Source organism: Poecilia reticulata, linkage group LG16 (assembly GCF_000633615.1).
Source record: "Poecilia reticulata strain Guanapo linkage group LG16, Guppy_female_1.0+MT, whole genome shotgun sequence".
In the NCBI taxonomy this organism is placed as follows: Eukaryota; Metazoa; Chordata; class Actinopteri; order Cyprinodontiformes; family Poeciliidae; genus Poecilia; species Poecilia reticulata.
In genome coordinates this window covers 4534840-4558818 of record NC_024346.1, presented here as the reverse complement: position 1 = coordinate 4558818, position 23979 = coordinate 4534840, and the positions used below count along the sequence as shown (strand labels likewise).

General features: G+C 37.6%; 1 protein-coding gene across 3 annotated transcripts in view; it reads right to left on the bottom strand.

The window, feature by feature from the left end:
- sema6cb (semaphorin 6Cb) overlaps positions 1-23979 on the bottom strand; it is a 163364-nt gene that overhangs the window by 31928 nt on the left and 107457 nt on the right. For all 3 annotated transcript variants that reach the window (XM_008430890.2, XM_008430892.2, XM_008430893.2), the window contains exons 10-17: positions 18464-18554; positions 16737-16859; positions 13527-13615; positions 13146-13363; positions 11399-11530; positions 10980-11135; positions 8680-8856; positions 8253-8390 (exon numbers count right to left, since the gene is read on the bottom strand). In XM_008430890.2, coding sequence (XP_008429112.1) covers positions 8253-8390; positions 8680-8856; positions 10980-11135; positions 11399-11530; positions 13146-13363; positions 13527-13615; positions 16737-16859; positions 18464-18554 — 1124 coding nt within the window. The remainder of the gene's footprint in view (positions 1-8252; positions 8391-8679; positions 8857-10979; positions 11136-11398; positions 11531-13145; positions 13364-13526; positions 13616-16736; positions 16860-18463; positions 18555-23979) is intronic.

Genomic DNA, 23979 nt, shown 5'->3' with positions numbered 1-23979 from the left:
GACTTTTCTAAATTCTCCTTTGGAACAATTTAAGAACTTTTTGTGTGAACCTTTAAATCTGTTGCTGCTGTTACACCTGAATTTTCCTGGTGTGGGAAAATAAAGGCTGTTTCTGTTCAATTCTAATATAAAAACCTTCCCAACATATAAAAGGAGCTCCACCCAAATATATAGTGCATCTACTTTATAGTACATAATATATTAAAATGATTTTATATTTTTTAACATTTTAATATTTAAAAAAAGCTGAATTTTGGGTTTTCATTAGCTCAACTCGAGACATTTCATTTTTACATCCGTTTAAAACAACTTGTGTTGATCATGTGCTGCATAAGAGACCAAACCATTTTCAAAATTAACCTGTGTGTAATAAATCTGTACACTTTCAGTTAAAGTAAATATGGATGATAATTCCTTCATATTTACATAAAAATACTAATTCCACTGGCAGATTTTTTGACATACAGTATGTCTTGTAATAAGATAAATAATCTTCTAATTCCACTAGTGGATTTTTTAAATGTCAATATTAATTATAGAATTAAAACAAGCTACTATATCTTACTGAAAAGTTACATGCAAGTTAGTTTTGTAATATTTCAAGTGTACAGAAACATTTGCACTAGAAACTAGACAAGGAAAAATTGGCAAGATTTTGTGTTTTTGCAGTGTAGTGGCAGTGTAGTGGCAGAAACATTTGATTAATAATTAGAAATTCACAGACACATGCCAGAATTAATTTCCAAGTGTAATTAACCTGTTGATTCACATTTTTATTGATTCTTATTTTCTTTCCATTGCAACTAAAAAATAAAAACGTTGTTGCACTATTGTTAATGTTAAAGCACATGTTAGAGGCAGAACTGCTGGTCATATGGCTAATCAAACTCTGAATGGTCATATTAGGGTGGATCACACGCTTCATCATCAGCCTACAGTCAGAGGATTGTTCAATCATGTGATCCTGTCTGCTGCTCTGTCTATCCGCTCTGTGATTCAGGGAATAACATCAAGACTCAGACCTGTTTGCTTCTTGTTCTTAATGTCACCAGCATTAACCACAATCAATAGCCATTAGTCACAATCCCCACAGTAAAGACTCATGCAGAATCACGACATTTAGAGCTTTTCTTCGACTTTCAGACCCACAATCAATTTTTGTTGATTAAAACTTTATTCTAATCAGTAGAATTTTATTTTCCAGCTTGATTTTTAAAGCTATTGTTTTATTTTTCTCTCAACTCGAGCTCCATGGATCCTGTGGCCTTCCTCCTACCACCACGAAACTCCACAACAACGCTGGGTGACAGCGAGCGCGTGAGCAATATTTTTCACAGCTGCACAAGTTATTGTCTGCAAGAGTGTGGCATTCACCCAGCAGCGACAACATAATGAGCATAAAGTACACAGTGACAAAAGAACGGCGGCAAACAATAAAACGCTTACGTGCTTCCTTCTGTGTCAAACCCAAACCTCGGAGGCAGTCAAGTTTAAATAAGTTTTAATGAGGGGGGCCCGTTTCGAGAGTCTGAAATGATTTATGAACAGTTGAACTGACGGTGCACTGTGTGTGCATCTTTATCCCCAGCCCGTAAAATCTGGTGAGGAATCCCACTGAGAACACATCAGTGTGTCAGCGCAGAGCAGGAGGAAATCAAGAGAGGAACTATTATTCCCCTGCTGCGCCCAGAGCTGGAAGCTAAAAATAAAGTGAATAAAAGACAGGAAGATTTTGGACAATGCTCTTTTTTCCATCTGCCAGATATTTGAATGAAATAAACAAAACGTATAGCGCCACACAAAATATTTCAAGCATTTATTTAAAAAAGGAGCATCCCTCCAGTTTAGTTGGGATGATCTTGGAATGACCGCCAGCTGCTACACTGGTATAAACAAATCAAAATGAGTTGTTTTGACTTGATTTATACGTTTCATGATGGATTTTAAAGCAAGAAGAATGGGAAATGATAGGCAGAAACTTAATTAGATGGAGGCAGATTAACATGTCTATAGAGTCGATACATTTTAAAAGTTTATTGAATATGACATTTAAAATAGCTTTTCTTCAGTCGCTCAATTCAGTAATTAAACACATTATGCTGATTAAATTATACATATAATATCTTCAAGCCTTCATTTCTGTTAATTATGACAATTTCCCTCCTAGAGCTAATGAAACGTGACAACAAAGATTAGACATCAGACCAACAAAAACATAATTTTAACTCAGAAATGTAGGCTTAATGAAAACTATGTTTAATACATGCCTAAAGGTTGTTATTTTCAAAAGACTCTTCATTCTGACAAACGAGTTTCATCAGAGCACATATTCTAATTTGGAGTAAAATCCTGGCTTGGGGAGATTCTGATGGAGTTTGCATGTTCTACTCATGCATGATTGAGTTCTCTCTGGGTACTCCCCCTTCTCTCTCTCTCTCTCCAGACTTTCACAGTCTAATATAATGGATGTCAGAAAAATTGGTTACCCTAAATTGCCCTTTGGTGTGTGTGTGTGTGTGTGTGTGTGTGTGTGTGTGTGTGTGTGTGTGTGTGTGTGCGTGCGTGCGTGTGCGTGCGTGCGTGTGCGTGTGTGTGGTTGTTTGTCCTGTGTGTCTCTGTGTTGTTGGACTGGTGACCAGGGTCTCTGGCCCAATGACCACTGCAGACAGAATGAAGCCCCCCATGACCCTGCAAGGATAACTGGATATATGACTGAAGGATAAGGTTACCCTACATGAGTTATTTCATAACCTTTAACTGAACACGTCATAAAAATAGATCACCTCCATGTAAGGCAACATCAAAATAAATATTTACCATATAACTCAGTGTTTAAAAGTGTTACAAAGGTATAAAGAATACAGATATATTTTTTTTATAGAATTGACTTTCTCACTTCTATAAATTTAACAAACTTTTCAAAACTGAGTGTTCTCAAAAGTGAATCAAAGTAGAAGTTTTTAAAGTTCAACACAAAAAGAAGAGGCTTTCTTTGAATCAAACAGTTCACAGATTAAGGACCTCTGGTTACTGAAAATCTAAAATGACTCTCCTCACTGTGTGCGACTGCTAATATGTGGCACTGCATACTAAAGTGCTACTTCAATAAATTATTCATATGCTCGCCATAAGGTATATATGCAGATTTCTCTCCGTTCTGCCGCTCGTTCCTCCATCAGAGGCATTCATTTACACCGATCTGACAGATTCAACGACAACCCTGAAGCAGGCTGTCTGAAAAGGCCAGCTGGAACTTCAGGAAAAAAAGAACAGTGAAATCATTTTTGTTGTTTTTTTTTTCTTTTTTAGCTGTTGTACAGTATGTGCTGTTCTTGAACCCAACAGATTTATGTTTGTCCCATGCCGCTCCTTAAAACAAAACACCTTTCTGGGCCTTACTGTCATGAACACACAAACGTTTGTGCAGACTGAAACTGTAGGGAACATCGGATTCAGCTGTCGAGGGTCTCTATATTCATGTTGCCAAAAATCTTTGGAACAACAAAATTCAGATTTACTGGAAACTGATTCATCTAATAGACACTGCTCAGGAAAAACATTGTAGTACAGAAACTATTTTAACCCTGCATGTGCTTTTACGATTTAATTCTAAATATTTTAATTCCTACCTGAACTTAATTTGATGATTTTTCCAATTTGTCTAGAAAAAAAAAATCTGACATACAATTTTTGTCAGTATGACAGAATTGTATGCCAGGGTATCAGAATTTTTTTTAAAATAAAATTTCCTCTGTAGCCCATCTAGTATTCAATATCTGTTAAATATGAATCTAGGAAGGAAGGAAGGAGGGAAGACAGGACAGAAGAAAAGAAAACTCTTTCATGCCTCACTTAAATGAATTTTTTTTCCACACTGTGAAGGAACCCCAAATGGGCCTATTTGTTCTAATATCCTCAGTTTGTATGTTCCCATGCTTAATGGCAGTCATTATGCAATTTTCCCTGATAGAGGAGCTGTTCAGCCACTGAGTGAAATTGTTTGCTACCTCTAAATGAAGTGTTTTGGGACCATTTTATCCCACATGAAAATGTTGGCCAAACAAAGCAAATTGGAAAAGAGACTAAGTTGCAAAAGAAAACGTGGATATTGTTTTTTATTTTTTGATCTTGGTCTGAAGTTTTAGTTTGAAGGCACAAAGTAAGCCTGGATTGTAGAAAAAAAAAGTCAATTTCATCACGGGGTCATTTCTTGTCATTTTCCCCTTGATTGTGGAAACACCTTCTTAGATGTTTCATCCCTTATTATAACGCACTTCTGACTGATCTATAAGTTTTATCTGGAACAAACTTCCAGAAAACTGAAAGTAACACTGAGTGTCTTTAAATCAAAACTAAAAACATTTCTTTAGAGTTGCCTTTGATTAATAATTAGAGATCATAGATTAAATGTAGTAACTTAATATTTTTTTCTTATGCCTTTTCATGGAAAGTTCTTTGAACTGGCTTTTTGTTGAAATATGCTATACAAATAAAGTTAACTTTCCTAAAATATAGAACTTTCTGTTGCTCTACGTAAGCTTTATTAGTTAAAATTATGTTTAGACCAATGTATCAAATGTCTTTGTGGAGGATGAATCATTTGAGGATAATATTCATTGACCTCATTTCAATGGATTTTTTTAAGAAAGGAAATGTTGTGACCACTTATCCACATTATCAATCGGCTGCCTATGGAAAGAGAAGCAGTAGATATTTTCCACTGGAGAAAGTTTGTTGAGTTCATATCAAACAGGAAATGTAGCTGAAAGGACTTCTGGAGCTTCTTACACTTCCAGGGTTTGGGGCCTCTTCTCCTCTTATTGTATTTTTTTTATTAAAATTTCCCATTTCATACAGTTCCCTGCTGCTGCTTGAAATGGAAGCTTTTTTCTTTTTGAAACCTAATATTGGCAGTAAGACCCCGGGTGAAAAAAAAAAAAAAAAGACCAAAACAAACAAACCTGATAATACTGCCTACAGTGAGGGGGAGAAAGAGAAACAAGCCAAGATTGAGAAAAAATTGGAGGTAGAAAATAGAGCGAGAGAGAGAGAGAGAGAGAGAGAGAGAGAGAGAGAGAGAGAGAGAGAGAGAGAGAGAGAGAGAGAGAGAGAGAGAAGTGACGTACATCTGATCTGGAGAGAAACGGATTCATTGGTGTGTTTCAGGAGGATATGGTGGCAGAAATCTGACCTCCTGGCTGCTGCTGATGTGGCTTTTGAGGGCCCCTAATCTAAACATGAGATATGCTGTGGTTCTAGTCTCTAAAAGGGATCAGGGAACGTAGCCAGTCTGACAAAAACAGCTAGATTCCAGTTTCCTACTCTCCCCATTCCAGCTTTTCCTTCTCTCCTCTATCTTACAAAAGCCAATGCTGGCTACCAGCCAATCAGCTGGAACCAATTTCTGACTAAACAATGTTGAGAGCTTCTCCAGACCTTTGCAATGTGGGGTTTGCATGCAATGGGGGTATACACACTCCCAAAACAAGCTGAAGAATAAACCCCTCCTCTGATTTTGATGGAGTAAAGTAAAGAGTGGGGGTTGCAAGAGGCCAACATTCCTCACAGCCCCAAAAATAGATCATGAAACTGGAAACCAACTACACTAGCTGGGGCAACACAGATTTTGGTAAAACAAAGGAGCTAGAGTCAAAGAAAGACACTACGATTCAGCTGTATGCTGTTTTTTAATCAATATTTTGTGCAAGTTTTTATTTTCAGCAGTTTAAAACACATAATAATCATGTTTCTGAGGTGGGAAAAAAAATATTAAAACCATAACTTCTGTCCAAATTGTCAATGTTTTTCAAAAATATTTCAGAAAAGTATTGTTTATAAGACAAATTGAATTAAATGTTCATCTTTTAATCACATATTCAATTTGTGACACCACGTTATTTTTCACAATGATTTATTAACTACAGGCTGTTTGTGGGAAAAGTTAATCAGTTCAACTCTAAAAATTAAGCCAGTGTACGGTTTCTTTTCCACCTGAAGGGTTTTGCAAATAGTCAGAAATGTATTTTGAAATAAAGTGAATTAAAGATAGGAAGATTTTGGACAATGCTCTTTTTTCATCTGCCAGATATTTGAATGAAATAAACAAAAAGTATAGCACTTGGATCTTGGAATGACTGCCAGCTGCTATACTGTTATAAACAAATCAAAATGAGTTGTTTTGCCTTGATTTATAAGTTTTCATGGTGGATTTTAAAGCAAGAAGAATGGGAAATGATAGGCAGATCCTTAATTAGATGGAGGTGGATTAACATGTCTATAGAGTCAAATTTTAAAAGTTTATTGAATATGACATTTAAAATAGCTTTTCTTCAGTCGCTCAATTCAGTAATCAAACACATTATGCTGATTAAATTATACATATAATATCTTCAAGCCTTCATTTCTGTTAATTATGACAATTTCCCTCCTAGAGCTAATGAAACGTGACAACAAAGATTAGACATCAGACCAACAAAAAAATAATTTTAACTCAGAAATGTAGGCTTAATGAAAACTATGTTTTGTACAGAATTTGCTGCAACGGTCCTAATAAACCCCATATGCATTAATAAATTTGTTAAGAAAAAAAAATTGTGAATCCACTCACAGTCAATGGAAGCAACTAACCTTGTTAGAGAATGCAAGCTAATCTACTGAATTGCTTCACCAACAAATTTAATTTAACAATTTATTGCACACAAGTAGGAGGTTAAATACAGTGGTTAAAATAAGTACATAAGAAATCAAAGTTTTACTTAATAAATATATTATTTTAGCATGAAATTCAAGCCAGGAGGAGGGAAAAACCCAAATAATCCAAACATACAATGAAATTATTAACAAACTGCTCCATAAATTAACGTGGAAGGAAGTTTTATGGTGCAGGAAATAAGCACCAAAAAGTCATCTGAAATTTGTCAGTGTTTTTAAAGCAATCCTGCTCCAGTTGTATGAAATCATTACCAGTCGGTTTGGCATCAAATGATGGTCATTAAAAATGTGTCGATTATCAAAGTGTTGCACGGAGTGGAAAGACAGGAAAAGCAAGGACAGCAATGACTGCAACTGATTTTCTAAACCTGTTAATGTTCCTGTAAGTACTGTACTCCCTGATTCATAATTGGGAAGTGGAAAACATACGTTCACCATAAAGCAGCCATAGCCAGGTGCCCTTTGTAAGATTTTTCAGCAGAGGATTCAAAAGAATAATTTAAAGAGGTTTTCAGCAGACCTGGAGTACTTGCAGAGAGCTTCAAAAAGAGAGTTTCTTTCAAAAAACCAGTAATTAATGCACTCAAATGATTTTATGTACAATCACTGCATAAGATTCCACTCCTAGAAAAAACCATGTTGGGTATCCTCCAAAGCTTGATGTAAAATTTAAGAATTGCTTGGTTAATCAACTGACATAAATCTGATTGAAAGTCTAAAGACATGAAAATCAGAGAACATCGACTCAGAACCTACAGATATGAAGACTTTCACTTGTGTGAAAGAATTGGTCAGAATCCCACCTGAGCTTGAAGTTACTATAAACAGGATTTATATTAAGAATTTATTGTAAATGTGTTAAATCTTAGTCTTTATGTCATCTGGATTTTTTAACCATAACTTAATTTGTGAACAAACTTCTAATGATTTATTTGCAGGTGTTGATTATTTGGATTGTTCCTGATACCTGGTTCAAAATTTAAGTGTAAATAGATACAAATACATTTTCTGTGAAAAGCCTTGACGTGTTCAATAGTTACTTTACCAGCTGTATATGGTAAAATATTCTTGCTCAATGTTCTGAAACTTCCCTTGGTCTTTGTGACTCTCCTGTGCATTGTGTAAAATGCAGCAGCAAGATTTAATACATAGAAAATAGGAAAGAATTGTGTATCTATTCATCTCTCATACAGCAGCAGGGGTTCTGTGGTGAAGCAGTAAGCACTGAAAGCATCAGAGTTGGGAATGGGGATTTGTTGAGAAAAAATTTTCCTTGTAGAGAAACATCTTTCATGAGTTACAACATTTATTCAGACTGTTTGTTTACATGCTTTTGCTTTCTGTATCTTCACAAACAGAAATCTAAAGTTTTGGTTCTATAGATTTGATATAAATGCTATTTTCTGAGTGAAGCAGACCAAACGGGGATGGTGTGAACGAACCCCAAATCAACACAAATCTAAGTTCTGATTTTTGCATCTCTAATATGGTGAATTCTCTGCATGACTGTAATACTTTAGGGATATTTCCAAGTTACTCACTTCTTGCAGTTTGTGTAGTCATGGCAGCGGCTGAGCGGGACTCGGATCACACAGCTGGAGAATGCCACAAAGAGAGCGTGATGATCCCGGTCCAGCTCCAGACCCAGAACCCTCCTGTCCTCCCCGCGCACGTTACACCTGAGAACATGAATCAAAGGAAAAATACTTAGCATGCATTTTCTCTATTATACAACATGTCAGAAGTAAATTTAAGTTCATGTTGATGAGAATTTCAAGCTGTGACAAAAGATGAGAAAAAAAAATCCTCCAGCTGTACAAGACAATGCAAAGTGTTACAACAGACCAAAGAACGAGTGGGAGGGACTGATCAAGGCAGAACAAGGAGGAAGAAACAAAAGAAAAGCAAATGAACAGAGAAATAAAGCCATTGGTAGATAACACTGATTTATTGGATGTGTTCTCTAACTTGTTTGGGTTGTAGACGTCGATGTCTTCCAGTAGCTGGGAGTTGAAGGAAGCGTTGGCTCCTTCGGAGCTGGCCAGGATCTTCAGAACATGGCCGTTATCTGAGCCCAGGAACACCACCGTGTAGTTCTTATAGGGTCCAGCTGATGTGTCCACAGCTATCTGGGTCAACTTAAACCTTAATGGGATGAAAAAGAAAAAAGCTATTAATACCATTTGTTGGGGAAATGTTGGTTTTCAGCAGTAAACAAAACAAAGAGTGGGCGACCACTGGGCTCATTGTGTAAATCCTCAGTGTGCAATCAATCAATTCATCTGCCAACACACCATCCATCGCCTACTCCCTTTAATCCCTTCATCCTATTAATGCATCTATCCGTCCACCCACGACTATTCAATCGATGCATCTTTCATGCTGTTCAGTCACTTTCCCACACTCTGTCTAGTTTTCAGTCCCAGATTTCAACTTTCTCTTTGCATGGCGTTGCTTGACATTCATGAGGTTGTCAGGTGGCTGCTGCCTCATTTGCAGCAACACTCTGCTTCATATTCACCGTGATCCTTGTGGTTCCACCAGGGATCTGACCAGTATCACCGTCTACTGCAGGCTCCACTGGAGCCGCTGGGACTCGCAGGCTTTGCTGAAGGGCACCTTGAGTCCACTGCCTGTTCATTCCTTTTCTACGACTGCACTTTGACATCACGACACGAGGATTTAAACAAACGGATTTCGACTAATAATAATATTTTTGGCACGACATTCCTTCCGGATCCTTTCCCCACGGACACCGGGAGCAGTTTCTGCGCCCTCATTTGTCCCCGCGTCCGCCTCCCAGATGGTCCCACACAGCCACACAGGTTGCTGTGTTTACCCACACACACTTGACTGGCACATCCCTGTAAGGGTTCGGCAGTACGGCGTGATGCGTCTGTGGTGGGATTTCATTTATCTAGCAGGTCCCAGGGGAAAAAGCGCGGCAGATGTGATGTTTTTGGCGCCAGATGTGAAGCGGTACACGTTTCCCCAGTGTGGAGGCACAGCAGTGTCTGGCTGGCTGTCAGCCTGGCTCTGCTTCAGGAAGCACAGAGGCAGCCCCTGTATGCTGTGTGTCTGTGTCTGTGTGTGTGTGTGTGTGCGTGTGTGTGTGTGTGTTTGTTTGAAGGCTGAATCTGTGTATCTGATGTGTGTGTACAACCCCTGTCTGAGGCCTATGCTGTGGTGAATGAAACACTCGTGGCACTTCATGATTCCATGTCCACCGTATCATCGTCTGCTATCAGTGGACTCTCAAATGTCACAACATGCGAAGCGCTCTCCCACACACCGACGGCTTCCTGCCTTTCGATGCACGCTGCTGTGGAGCGCCTGCAGGTCAGGGCTGCACTCGAAAAAAGACCCTCTCTCTGTGAACCTCGCCTTTGATGTGGGCCGAGATCGACCGCTGAGTAAATTCAATGGGTTTTAATGAGGTACAAGGTTGAGCGTTCCACCTGAGCTCCCTCGTCTATACCAATCAAGAGTCCTGCGTGTGAAAACACCGCCGGTGTTGGACATTGTGTTGTTACAGAGAATAAATGCATACAGCTCATTAAAGAATTGACCACTGCTTCATAATCCTCAAACACTGAACCGCAATATGGAAGGCAGTAGATGCTGTTTTTAATTTGATTCAGCAAAAGGGACACTTCAAGCTGCTGTAAATTGTTGAAAAATAAAGTTTGTGCGTCCCCCCAGAATCTATAGTAACTTCTGAAATGATTGCCTGAGTGTTCAGTAAAGAAGACCTATGCATGTTATAAATCTAATTATGACTAAAATGTACAGTTTATTTTGTTCTTTTGACAGAATGCTTACAGTCAATCAAAAGTTACTTCAATAAAATATTAGCTTTTCAGTCAGCATGCTTGTGCAACGTCATTATTGCATATTTTAGCTTCTTTTTTTTTTCTAGCAAGGATAGTTCTGTTTCAGTTAATTTGTGCAGGGTACATGATTCAGTGAAGTTGCCAAAGTTTTTTAAATGATTCATCATGTTTTTATTTTATTTTAGTCTGAAAAAAGTGCTATTACACAGTGGTGAGTACACTTTTAATATCAGCTGCAAATTACAGTTCCAATGGGCCAGTAAGGGCCAGTTTGAGTCTCAACTTTAGCATGTGTGGATACTAAAAAATAATAACCTCTCTGTCCATGATGAGCTTTTGTAACAAACTGAGAAGCTTAATAACATAGGACTGATGCATTAAGGGATTAAGCAATTGCCTGGTTTTCTTTCCCCTAAATTAGAGCAAATTGTCTACCTGCTGGTGGTGCGAGTGAAGAAGGGTCTGTCGTTGACTGAGGGGACAGACTCGTCCATGAGCGGATAGGACTTGATGAAGGTCAGGGTCTCATCTGGGAAAGTGGTGGAGGACTTGTAGGTGGCTGCAGAGCCTTCGCCTGCACAGCTGCCTGGCCTGTACGATAGTAAAAAAAAAAAGTAAACAAGACATAAATCCCGTTCAACAAGCACAGATGCAACAGCACTTGCTAGCCATTTGTTTTTCCGCGACGAGCAGGCGGGCAGAACAGGTGTCTTATGTGCGCGTTTTATTATTTTATATTTTCCACAAGACGTCTAAGCAGAATAATAACAGCAGCTGCAAAAACTCTTTTGTTAGACACACAAAAACATGCTGGAGGAAAGTGACAGTTTGCAGTTTAAAGACGCATTGCTCACCTCGGCTTTGGGACTTGTTCTTCTAGAACAGGTGTCCATGCTGACTCACTGTTTCTCTGCTCCTTGAATTTTCCATTAAAGGCCTTCTCTATGTCGTCCATGTAGAAACCACAGACTGCCGAACCGGTGATGCTGCCCCGGGAGAAGGAGATATTCTTAATTAAAAGGATTTAATTTCACCACACCTGCATGTATAACTGAGGTTTAATCAAAGTAAGATCCTGGATGTATCCATATACAGTCAGACTAAATGCTGCTAAGAAACTAAATGCATGTTGGGAGAAAGTTGAGGTTTTAGAAATTCTGTGCATTTAAACCACTGCATTCATCTTTCTGCTGAGGATCCATAATTATGCATAGGCCTATAATTTTAGAGACGGCCTCAAATGTTAAAACCTGACTTGCTGTCCCAACTATAAAAAGCACCTTATAGAGATGTACAAAAATTGTTACGATAGATTCATCTTTTATTGCTACACTCAAGAACATGAATTCATTGTGGAGAAAAAACTCATGTTAGGGGAAATAGGGAATAATTGGTTTTAAACTATCTGCACAAATAATATATTAATAATCATTTTTGAAAAATGTAACTGATGCATTTTTGTAATTTGTTCAAATAAATCACAGTAATTTAACCATTACAAAAGTGCCTTTAAACAACATTTATTTTTTATTTTATTTATTTATTTGCTTTTTTGTGGTGTGAATGGTCCATTTTTTAAAATTCCTCTCAACTAGACTGTGATGTTGGTACGTTTTACACTTTGTTAGACAATACAAATCACTTCTATTATTTTCCCAGTTAACACCAGGGCATTTTAAACCAAACTTTAGTGGTCTTTCTCAGACAACTGAAAAAAATTGTAATCAAAAACTTTCATAATGATTCAAATCATATGAACAAAGCAGCACTTAGAAAGCAAAGTCCTTGTTTACAAATCTTATCCAAAAAATTTATTCGGATTTTGAGTTTCATTTGATTTTATCAGACACAATTAAACTTTATTCCAAGACTTTTTCAGCCCCCACATATAAAATCTAAAAAAATATATAAAAAAAAAACAAAACAAAAAAAAACAACAACTTCTGGGTGAGATGAAGGTAAAGGTGCATAAGAGATGATCTAAAAATGTTGTGCAAAGAGAAAATCCATCTTTCTGTATATTCCAACTTTGCTAAATGTTACTGGCCAAACTGGGTTGTAAGCATGAAATGAAGGGAGGTCAATAACTGTGGCATGATGGGAGATTAAATAAAAAGAAAAAAAGTTACGGTATGAAATTTCCCCCTGACTAAGGCAGTTTACTGAAAATAATTGTGAAAGATGCAAACACTCTAATCTGACTGAGATACTGGAGAGATTGTTTGTATGAGGAGCATCCATGTGAAGTAATGACATGATCATTTAATCAGATAAAGAAACCAGAGCTGTTTGAATGACTGATCGCACCATAAGGTCGTCACTGATGCAGGACAGACAACAGTTATGTGTGTAAATTGAAGATGTGAATTGAGATGGACACAAATGACCTTTAAATGATTAAGCAATGATAATTATGATTAAAAGGACGCTGCAGTGGACCAGAAAATGCTACCTTACCCTTAGTATTGTACATTTCTTTAACATTCTCCTGGTCATACAACAGCAGTACATGATCTGTACATCAATGCTGTGACCTTGCATGAAAAAGATTTAGGTGTTTGCTTAACACAGTCACATCCAGATAATCTTCTTTATCCCCACCTGTTTGCTTGTGTGGTAAAAACTCCAAGGACCGCAGGCCGGTGGTTTATCTGGAGGACATTGGTCAGCGACTGCAGAACGTCAAAGTAAAAGAAAGAATCTCCAGGAACGGAGCAGTTCAGCCGGGCTTTCAGGAAAGATGTCCAGTATCGTTCCAGGACCCGCGGGGAACCCCCGTTGTCATTCTTACACACTCGTGCAACCCTGGAGAAAACGACCTGGAGAGACAGGAGCAGAAAAATCCTTAACCTCTACCAGATGATTTAAAAGCCAACACGCCCAGGAAGAGCCAACGAGAAACAGAGGATATGGTTTGCATGACAAGCGAGGCTGTTGTTGGCGTTTATTCTGCTTAGAAAGAAAGCTGTTTATTCCACTCACCTTGCCGAGGGTGGTGTACTCCACCGCAATCTCGCTGAAGAAAAAGTACACGTAGTTCCCGTACTCAATGGCGTGAAGAAAATGGGGTTCTAAAGACAGAGAAAAAGGCACATCATAAAACACAGTTTGAGTTATGACTTACTTCAAATACAGCTCAGCTTCATGAGCAGCCTGAGAGTGAATGTGGTAAACACAGGGCTCAAAGAAATCTTCCTCGATGTGAAATTGCAAATTTGCATATTGGGAAAGAGGCAGAAGAACAAACAGTCAACAGAAAACTATTGTACCAAAAGAGCACAGATGGTCCAGGATCAACGGTCACACAGATTACATTATAATCAGCTCCAGTTAGAAAAGCATCAACCTGGCACAGAACTTTTCCAAACTGTTCATTAATATTCAAGCTCCACCAAATTCTCCCCAAAAAGTTATTTTGGTCAAATTTTGTTTTAGACTTTGCAAAATAACGGAAGTTCATAAACAATAATCAAAAGAAAATGAAATGGTTCCTTATGAACATAGTTTTTTAAAGAGGATGCAATATGTGTGTGTGGTTAAACCTCACAGATACTGAACTGGAGTCAACCTGCTGGATCCAGTCAGGTGTGGAGATTAGCTTTTCTAAATATAAATGAATTTGGATGGTGGTGTGGAGCCATTTGCATCCAGGACAATCAAAGGAGTGGATGCACTGTGTCAGGCATCTGGGTATCCCTACAAAGCTGTTGCATCTAGCAGCCATACATTTGTACAATAACAAAGTTAGGGCAGATTTTCATTACATTTCCAGCCACCAACAGAAGTTATGACTTACTTCAAATACAGCTCAGCTGCATGAGCAGCCTGAGAGTGAATGTTGTAAATACAGGGCACCAAACCTGGACTGGTGCTTATTAACCACAATAAAGACAACAATGCATGAGGTGCCAGAGCAGGAAAAAGTGGTACAATTTGTCTTAATTATCAGGTGTTATTCATTTATCTTCCACCATTTTGTTCTTCCAAGCCAGTGCTTTTAGACAGAAGTAATGCCACTGTTTTGATGTACTATTAATGTGAAAAATGAACAAATTATTTTGACTTTTCTTTATTTTTAAGTGAATTAAATGTGTTTTATTGAGAGGGCTGATTGTACCGTGGAGCCCAGTCTATTTGCAGGTCAGTACTCATGGACCTTACCAAGCTCCGCCCAGAAACGCCCTCGAAAATCCCACGTGGCTGCATGTCTCACAAACAAAGCCTCACGGWGCTTAGTTTCTATGTAAACATGGCGTCTTTCATTTCAACTGACTCTCTGCAGAGTATTTCTGAGTCGATTAGTTTAGCATTTCTGCCAGATTTTCACAAAATATCAGCCACGACAATGGACAGGGGAACCAACAAGTCCATGTCATCTTTTTTGGACGACATCAAGGTGTTTTAGCCACGCRATGCCTCCAACATTGTGCGCGTCACAGCGAAATGCTACCGGTCGATGAGGAACACAGCAGATCCTCACACCCTCAGCATAAATRTAGCTGTGGACAAGATYACTGATGCCTATTGTTCTTGCAAGGCTGGGTAAGTCGGGCATTCATGGTTTTGAGGGTTACTTTTGAAATCAGTGATTTCTGTTGTTGGCAAATGTTTGAGTGTGCCTAGGCATGATGCACTGTACTCGGTGCTAGCGTGGCTAACACGATTACAGTTTAGTAAAAAGCCTTTTCAGGTAAAATAAAATCTTTAATGTATGTCAGATACGGTACACATTGCATATTGATCTATTCAACTAACGTAAGGCTATAACAGACAGGCTTCAGGATGTAGAAGTTGTATCGGTACTGCCATTATGCTGTACTTAGCTAATAGGTTTCATAATGGATGTGTTTATTATTGACTTTCTTTTTTTCATTCACTAAACACAAAGAAAGCAAAGCAATAATAYTTAAACCAGCACACACTCCTTTGTTCTTATTGATCCTACGATGGTTGAGCTGCAAATGCGGTCGTGCACAAGCTTTGATCCAAGCAAGGCTTTCCATTTCAGATTTTGGAAATCTGTGAATTTTAGTTCCACAAACACGATCAGGATACCTGACATCGCCTGTACAGATACCCCACTGACGGTGGAGAACTATTCTTTTTCGAGTCCTGATGCAAAAACTTTCTGCCGGTTTGCTAGTCCACAATGTACATTAGCATGTATTTACTACAGCAGCTTGTGTTTGTGAGACGGTCACGCACGTGGTAGCTGCGCTGTGACGTGAAATGGGCATTAGCCAATGAAACGCAGCCCCTGTGATAAGGTCCATGGATTTATTTGTAGGTTTCTCTGTCAAAAGTAACTAAATTGTTTGCAGACTTTTTCATATAGCATTATTTAAAATATTCGAAAGAAAAAAACATCTAGGGAAGTTGAATTACGCAAGCAAAATACTACTTGACATGCTTTTCACTGGCATTTTGATCCATTTTCCTATTTGCTGTTTGGTTGTGCTCTAAGAGAAGAAACAAAGACGACCATGGATGTTAGCTTTTGTGGTAGGGCTAAGATAATTTGCACTGTGTGTATTAATGCATGTTACAGTAAATTTGGTACATAAACTATTAAAATACACATACATGTTTTAAAGTTGGTCTCAGGTAATTGCAGGTTTTAGTGGCGGTGGCCTATGAACCCCGTGAATACCAGGGGTCCACTCCACTTATATCACTATTATGAATGAAAATGATAAAATAAGTTGGTAAAATTATTCATAGTCTCCAACTGAGTTGTCTTGGAAACCGGGACCAAATGGTAGGAATAAAGCATGCAGATAAGATGACAATATTCAGGCTTATTCCATTTTAATAAGTGAGATGTACAATCAGTTCTCCTTCTAGATAAAATAGGCAGCGTACTTTACATTCTGTACTTTTCTTTATGTTCAGACAGGGAACTTCTTAGAGCTATGAATGTGCTTCAAATACACAAGTACAAATGAAGAAGTATAGAATTAATCAGCAACCGGCAATCAAGAAAATAACATCCAGACATCTCATCAAAGGCAAGTCATTTTTATCAAAGCTTCTTGAACCTAATTCCACGAAACAGATTAATGAGCAGCAAAAAAACCCTCTGTCAGTCCTGGAAACTATTTACAGATTTGGACTGATAATGTTGACAAATGGAACAAATGGAATGTGACTGGGTAATTTCACAGCAGCCTAAAATCACATCTGGATGATTACCTCGGAGCCACTTGGAGTCGTATTTGACTGTACGCAGAACAGGACTACTTTCTCCCAGACTTCTGTAAATGACTGCATCGCTTGCCAAGAAGTCAGTCATTGTTGCAGAGTAGAAGTCACCACCTGAAGGACACAGAAAATAAAAATAAAAAAAAAAACAGAGACTGAGATGCACTGTTGGGGAGCACAGTTACAAAAGAAAACCTGCTTGGTTTTAAATGTGTGTTTTGATCAGAGATGGCTGCTGATGTTCTTTAAAAGGAGGTTGAGTAGAGCAGATGTAGGCGAACATGCCAGTCTGAATAGCAGCAAGTGTGAACTTTGCTCAGATGTCAGTGGAAACCTGGCAGCTTTAGAGAGCTGCCTTGGCTCTCGCTTCTTTCTCGAGTTTGACCCCGGCGTGTTCAGGGTGTATCAGCTTTCTTTACTGCTAACATTAGCAAAGAGACTGTAAATCCAACCGCAAATAAGAATCTTAAAGAGGAAACTATAAATTATCTCTGCTGAAGAGCCAAACATTAAAACTAAAATAACACTCTTAACCACACAAACCTTCAATGATGTATTCTACTCATCTTCGTCAACATGCACTTTAAATTAAATTTCATCTTTTGTTTCTTATTGTTTTATAAAGTAAATTTAATAAGAGTGACAATATTTCTAGATCAAAATATACTCCATTTTATGCAACTTAAAAAAAAATGTCTTGCTTTGCACAGTCCAAAAACTATAATGTTACTGGTTAAATAAGGAATGCTTCCTTTTCATCACTTACTGATTATTTATTGGTGAAAAACAAAAAAGATAACAGGTTGACTGAAATATCCATTCAGAAAACCAGCCATCGTATTTTCTTTAAATTGTTTCATTAACACCCAATTAAAAAATTAACGAATTAAGCATCATTCTAGCGACTAATAAAATCTAAATTGTAAAATTATACACTTATTGGAGAATTATTAAAGCATAGTTTAGCTATGAAGTGTTTGCTTTTTATTGTAAAAGCAGAAAAAAAATTTGTTTCCATTTTATTTGGCATTTAAACCATCTTAGGTTTGGCTCTATTCAAACACTGCAGTAAACAAAGAAGTTAAACCTGGAACTAAATATTTAACACGGATTTCAGGTCCTTTAAAAACAAAACAAAACAAAACAAAGAATATTTTCTTTAAGGCAGAAATGATGTTAGTACTACTAGTAGTAGAAGCCATAACATTAGTTAAAAGGTTTCCTTAGACTGCCATACTTTTTAGGTGGTTGGGGGGTTTTTCCTTCACTGAAAATGACATATGCCTCAAGAAATACATGTTGCAAGTCATAGAAATACTCTCCTTTCTTTATTTGACATTAAAAATCTATGAGGCATTCAGAACTGCATGGCCGAGAGTGAGAGCAGCCCGTTTCTCACAGGATGGGCGACTGAACTTGGTTCAGACTCAATACATCCTCAAGCTAAATTTCAGAATAGTAGCTGAAAGGTTCTATAAACTTTACACATCATCATCGAAGTTCAGATTCTGGGAGCAAATCCAAGGTTTCTGTATTTCCAAAATGTAGGAAGTCGAGGTAGGAAAACTTAATACCTTCAGTGTGACAGTAGATGTTTTGTACTTAGCCTGACCTGTACAATTAAAATGCACTGAAACCAAACAGGAGCAGTAGTTGTTTATCCTATGAAGGTTTTATTTTGAATTCACTGAAATTAATGTCCACTTTGGATCACTGACCTGCGAAAAGGCCGACATTAGACTGGCGGGATTCGAAGGGACACCGAGCCTGTCCCACTACCTCCTCGCCCTCCTGCTCCAGGTTCGACATCTTCAACAGAGAGAAAGCTTGATTAATCAATCAGTCAAGTTTATTTGCATAGCACATTTAAGGAGGAAGGCAGTTCCAGCTGCTTTACATAATAAAAATTGAAAATGACAAAGTTATAATGAGACCACATACAAAGTTTTAGGGCTGGGGGACAAAGACTAACATCAGCACAGCTCTGCACTGTGGCTGCAGCACAGATGGCAAAGAATCAATTTGTCCTGTATATCAAAAGTCTGAAAGAAATGTGGTAAAACATGTAGCTGAATATAAAGGATGAGTACTAAATCAATCTGCGGTAGTAAAAGGCAAAACATGCACCATAAAGATTAGTTTTATTTGATGCATTATATGTGGGTCGTTTCCATAAAAGCAGTGTGTGCAGGTCCTGCTGCTCAGGCAGACAGGCCAGTTTATCTCCCGGCCGCAGATATTAAGCTGCTATTTTCCAACCTGCTGTTAACAAGGTTGTAAACTTCAAATACGACAATGCATGAAACCCAGCAGTGTGTGTGTTTGTGGGCTGTGAAAGCTAAAGGAACACAGAGCAGGTTTAACGCCCTATGTGGCAGGAAGGTGACAAAAATATACACATACTGCACATTAGTAGCCCATTAACACGTTGGCTTAGTTTGTCATGTAAATCTGATCGACACATTTGTGTAATTACTGCTCTATTGTTATTCTTACTGCAGATTAAAATAATTAATTGAGGTTCTATAGAATACAAAGGTTATGTTTCTGCATTCAATATTTATAAAACAAAACCAGGACTGTGGAAACAATAAAATAAAATAAATAAAATAAAATAAAGTGGATGGGCATTGTGAATAGTGATGTTTAAATTTGGTGCAAATCATAACTTGGATCTGACAAAGATGTGCTTTAGGTCACTGTTTTGGTATTTTATCATTATATGTAATTAGCATTAGTTTAACTCAAACCAGTTCTGCTGTTAGAACCTCAAAATAAAACATTTGACATCAATGCGCTGGATAAACACCAATAACAATGTGAACTAGACTTAAAAATATATGAAATACAAGACAAGATCTTCACCTTCATCTCTGTCCAGCTTTAAGAATTCCAACTGCGTTGCAAGTTTGACTTGTTTTGATGAAAAAAAAAAAAAAAAACGTACTGCACTATTTCCAATTTTATTGCACTCCGCTCCACTGAAGCATCAAAGGCAAACTTTGATTGGATTTGTTGAGGTTTTCACAAAACCATGTTTCAAAGTTGCAGAAATGAAACAAAATATATACCACAGATTTCCTAATGCTTGATTCCAATGTTCAGGATGTAGCAACAGTTAAAGGGCAATTGCTCACAACTGCAGCAATATCTAGTTTGTCCTCTGCAGAGCAGCTTTACTGAAGACGGTGAAGGTCAAGGTGCTGGTGTGTAAATCTTTAACTTCAATCTAACAAACTGCTGCTATTTGAGTGTTAATGCTAAAACAAAGGCAGGATCTTGCAAAAACATTTATACACCTTGAACGTCACCAATTTCCCACATTCCCACATCAAATTTCAAGATACTTGGGATCAAACTCAGAGAGTTGGAGAAACTCTCACTGCCCCCAGTTACAATTTATAAGGCTGATTTGGTGTTTCAACATGTCCGCTCCTCACGTTAGCAGCATTATGGTCTGGTGGAAACATGTTTATTTAATAAGAAACACTTCTAAAGGTGCACTGCTTTAATGGGAAAGTAAAAGAATATGGTTCCAAAGTTGTTCAGAAAGTGTGGTGTGCACTTCAGGACAACTGCATTCTGCAGAGCTAATTAAAACCATCGATGTGTTCCACGAAATAAAGTCTAGCAATATTTAGAAAGTTAGGAGAAATATTTCAATAAAGACAGAAAGTTCTGCAGTTTAGACTCCAACCTGCTGTTTTTGAAGGGATTTTTCCTTTTTATTGAAACAGGAATCAACTGTATTACACAGACTTCACAACGACTCAGGGTTTAGTTAAATAAAAATAAATTCAGAAATTAGAAGTGATAGTTCTGCACATTTGTGAAGACACCGCAGGGTCATTAGACACAGCACAGAGGAAGACAGACGGTTGTAACGCTTTAAGATTTTGTTTCATCATTAATGCATGCTGACGACAGCCTTTCTGCTGTCTACACACCAGCTGTCTCAGCAGCCTGAGCAGCAAAGCTGCCTATTCATAGACAGGCATCCACTCATGTCTTTCACAGCCACACAAATCTGATCCAATCCCCCACTCTCCTGCACATGTTTTTTTTTTTCTGTGCAGTTTCAGGAACAGATTCCTTGTTATGATTTATATTTCTTCCCTCCTTCTCCAGCAGTCTGAACAGCCATCTCTCCTCCTTTTTCAGACGAAGGAAACAGATGAGGGGTGCGAGAGGATGTTTTGGTAAAGCTGTAAATCAGCCGCTCTTTTTTATAAAGGGAGTCTGTGGCAGGAAGATGATAACGTGTGAATATAGGTCGAAACGCAGCCCTTTAAACATTTTACATCAACTTCTCTGCAGGACCGCTGGCACATCTGAGCCAGAGTTTGATTTTGGAGAGCATTCAGGTGATGTCAGCCTGTGGAGAAGCTCTGCTTACTTCATAATCCCTCAGACTGCTCCGGGAATCGGATCAAAACTATGAAATGTTGACACTACGACCTCAAAAAACATGTAGAAAAAGTGGTAGCTTAAAAAAACACCTTCTTTAAAAAGTTTAACGGTTAATATTGACTAATTTGGAAAGTCTGTAATACATAAGTAAATGGGTGTACTTTATTTACATGATGTGCTGTGAAAGAGTTGAAAGAACCCGTGTAAAACTGAGGGAGAGTTTTTTCCACTGAAGCAGACTCGGTGCTAACCAGGTCTGGCTCTGGAGCCAGTTCTTACCTTGTACTAAAAAAACTGCAAAAAGGCTGGAGTGGTTTTCCGTGACAGTCAGCTTGAGCTACTTTATCACATCACTAAAAAATGTCTTTTAATCCTTTGCTGTGTTATGAAAACTGTTTATCTATGCACACCGTACATATCAGTATCGCTTTAAGCTAATGTCTCAATATCACCGACTTAGTTTGTAAATGCTGATCTAAGCAACCTTTGGGATTTATGAGCACACTTAGACGTCTCAAACTTTGATCTCCTGCCTCAGTGTTTCACTGGAGCACTACAAACCGGGTCCAGAGTACAAACAGTTTAAAGAAGGATTTATTTACACACACAGAGTTTACAAATGAGCTCACAAACTGTAGATTCAGCTGTAAAAAAGTGATTTTGAGTGCATGTCTGTGTGGTGCATTGACCAGAAATTATATAGTATTAACTTCCCAGTGACCCCCTTAAACTCTACTGAGTCAATTCATCACATTTTCTATTTTTTTCTTTGTTTATACATTTTAATTTTTGCAATTACTAATTTTAATTTTAGAAATTTCCTAAAGGTTACTGGTTTAGACCAAGGCTAACAACTGTATGGTTGCTGTGTTACTGCACAGAAATAAACAGGAGACATAATAATCTGAACAAACCTCACCTATCAAAACCTGTCTGTGCTTTATTAAATTTGGCTTTTTAAATACATAAAATATGTGGTTCTGTTATGAGTTAAATGGTAAATTGATTATATATGTTGTTCAAACATTAATAAAATATCAAGAATGGGGTCAGGACTGAAGCAGAGCAAACATCAAGTGGAAAAAGTGGAAAAAAAATGAGGTTTTTTAGGATTATGTGTCCAAATGGATCTCAAGGGTCGTAAGTGTGAGTTTTGCTTGGAGGACACTGGAGGGTTAAAAGAAGGAGAACATGAAACAGTGAGTGTGTTTTCTTTCGATGCCAATGCAACATCATGAAGCAAAGTGTTTTTAGTGTTTTTGTTTCAAATTAGGCCATTAAAAATAATTTAGCTTGGCAGTGTTCATGGATCTCTCATATTTATTGGTTTTGGTCCATATATTTTCATCAAACTCTGATGAACCAGTTCCCAGCAACACTGTAAAGATTTAAGTGGCCTTGCACTGCCAGAGTCACTACTTATGGCAAAGAAAAACCAAAGAACAGAATCTTAGAAACTGTCAAAGAAACAGCAGTAGCTGCACACCAGCTGTAAATCATTACCTACAAGAGATTAGGAAGATATCACAATTATGTTAACGGGTGCCGTTCTGTATATTTTCAACAATATGTGCAACGCCACCCTCAAACCTCAGTAGATGAGGTAAACTGTTTACTTTAAGAATTGCTGAGATATGAGTGTGACTATTTATCAAGAAAATGTTCCAATCCATCTCACTTTAGGCTTTCATTCAATTTGTGGCATTTATTGAACAAGTCTCCCTTTATTCCATGACTTCAGCATTTACAGCTGGGTTGTCTCAAAGCCAACCTTAAGGCACAAGGTCCTTTTATTTACTCTTCCACAGCCTGTGGGCTTGATAGCTCATGGAATATCGCTGCCAGCTATACTCAGATTAATAGAGAACGCTTGGAGACAAATCTTCAAAAGATGAAGATGAAAGACAAGCAAAGGTAGCTTTGTTACACCTGGAGACATGGGGCTGCAGATGGATCTCCAAGGTATGAATATAAAGAAGATTTTGATAATGAGAACTTAATATAACTATTTATCCAAAAATATTTATTTTTGAAATTCATATGCATTATAGAATGTGATTTAAATAGTAGGTAGATATGATATATTTAGTGAAGGGAGGTTCAGCAAACAAGTTAGGATTTAATATTCAAGAAGAGACAAATCCACACATTAGGTAAGAACATAATCATACACAAAAATCCTGATTCAGTACATAGTTCAGTTTGTAAGTCTGAGACAGTGTTGGCATGATTAAAGCTTTCCATTCAAAGTAAAATATGACCGTCTCAGGATTTATATTCTTCAAACAGTTGTAACGAAAAAGGTTTACAGTGTATGTTTAGAAAGTTTCATCTGTTGCACATACATGTATTTTAACCATTGCATTAGTTCATATCTTTATTTTTTTTATTTATTTCATATTAGTTTCACACAAACTCTTCTTCAGTATTATTAGGTACGTACAAAAACGCTTAAATCTCACTTATGTTTCAATCGATTATGATTTTCTGACAAGCTATATTTTTTACGGTAAACTAGGAGCAGTGTGAAAGAAATAACTTTAAATCATTAGGTGTTGAAGTAGAAACAAAACACCTGCATGGTGGGCATAAATCAATGAATGTACGTTAACGTTGGTAAGAAACTTTCCATGGCAAACGTTTCCTCAACCCAATATAAAGTTAAATATTAGTTTCACGCAAACTCTTTGCTTGTGCCTTTGATTCACTTGTGTAAGCTGGAAAAATGAAAACATCCTTATATGGGGAACCGTAACTCAGACATTTTCACAAATGCTCTATGCTGATATCTAAAAAAAATAAAAAAAATTAAAAAAAAAATAAA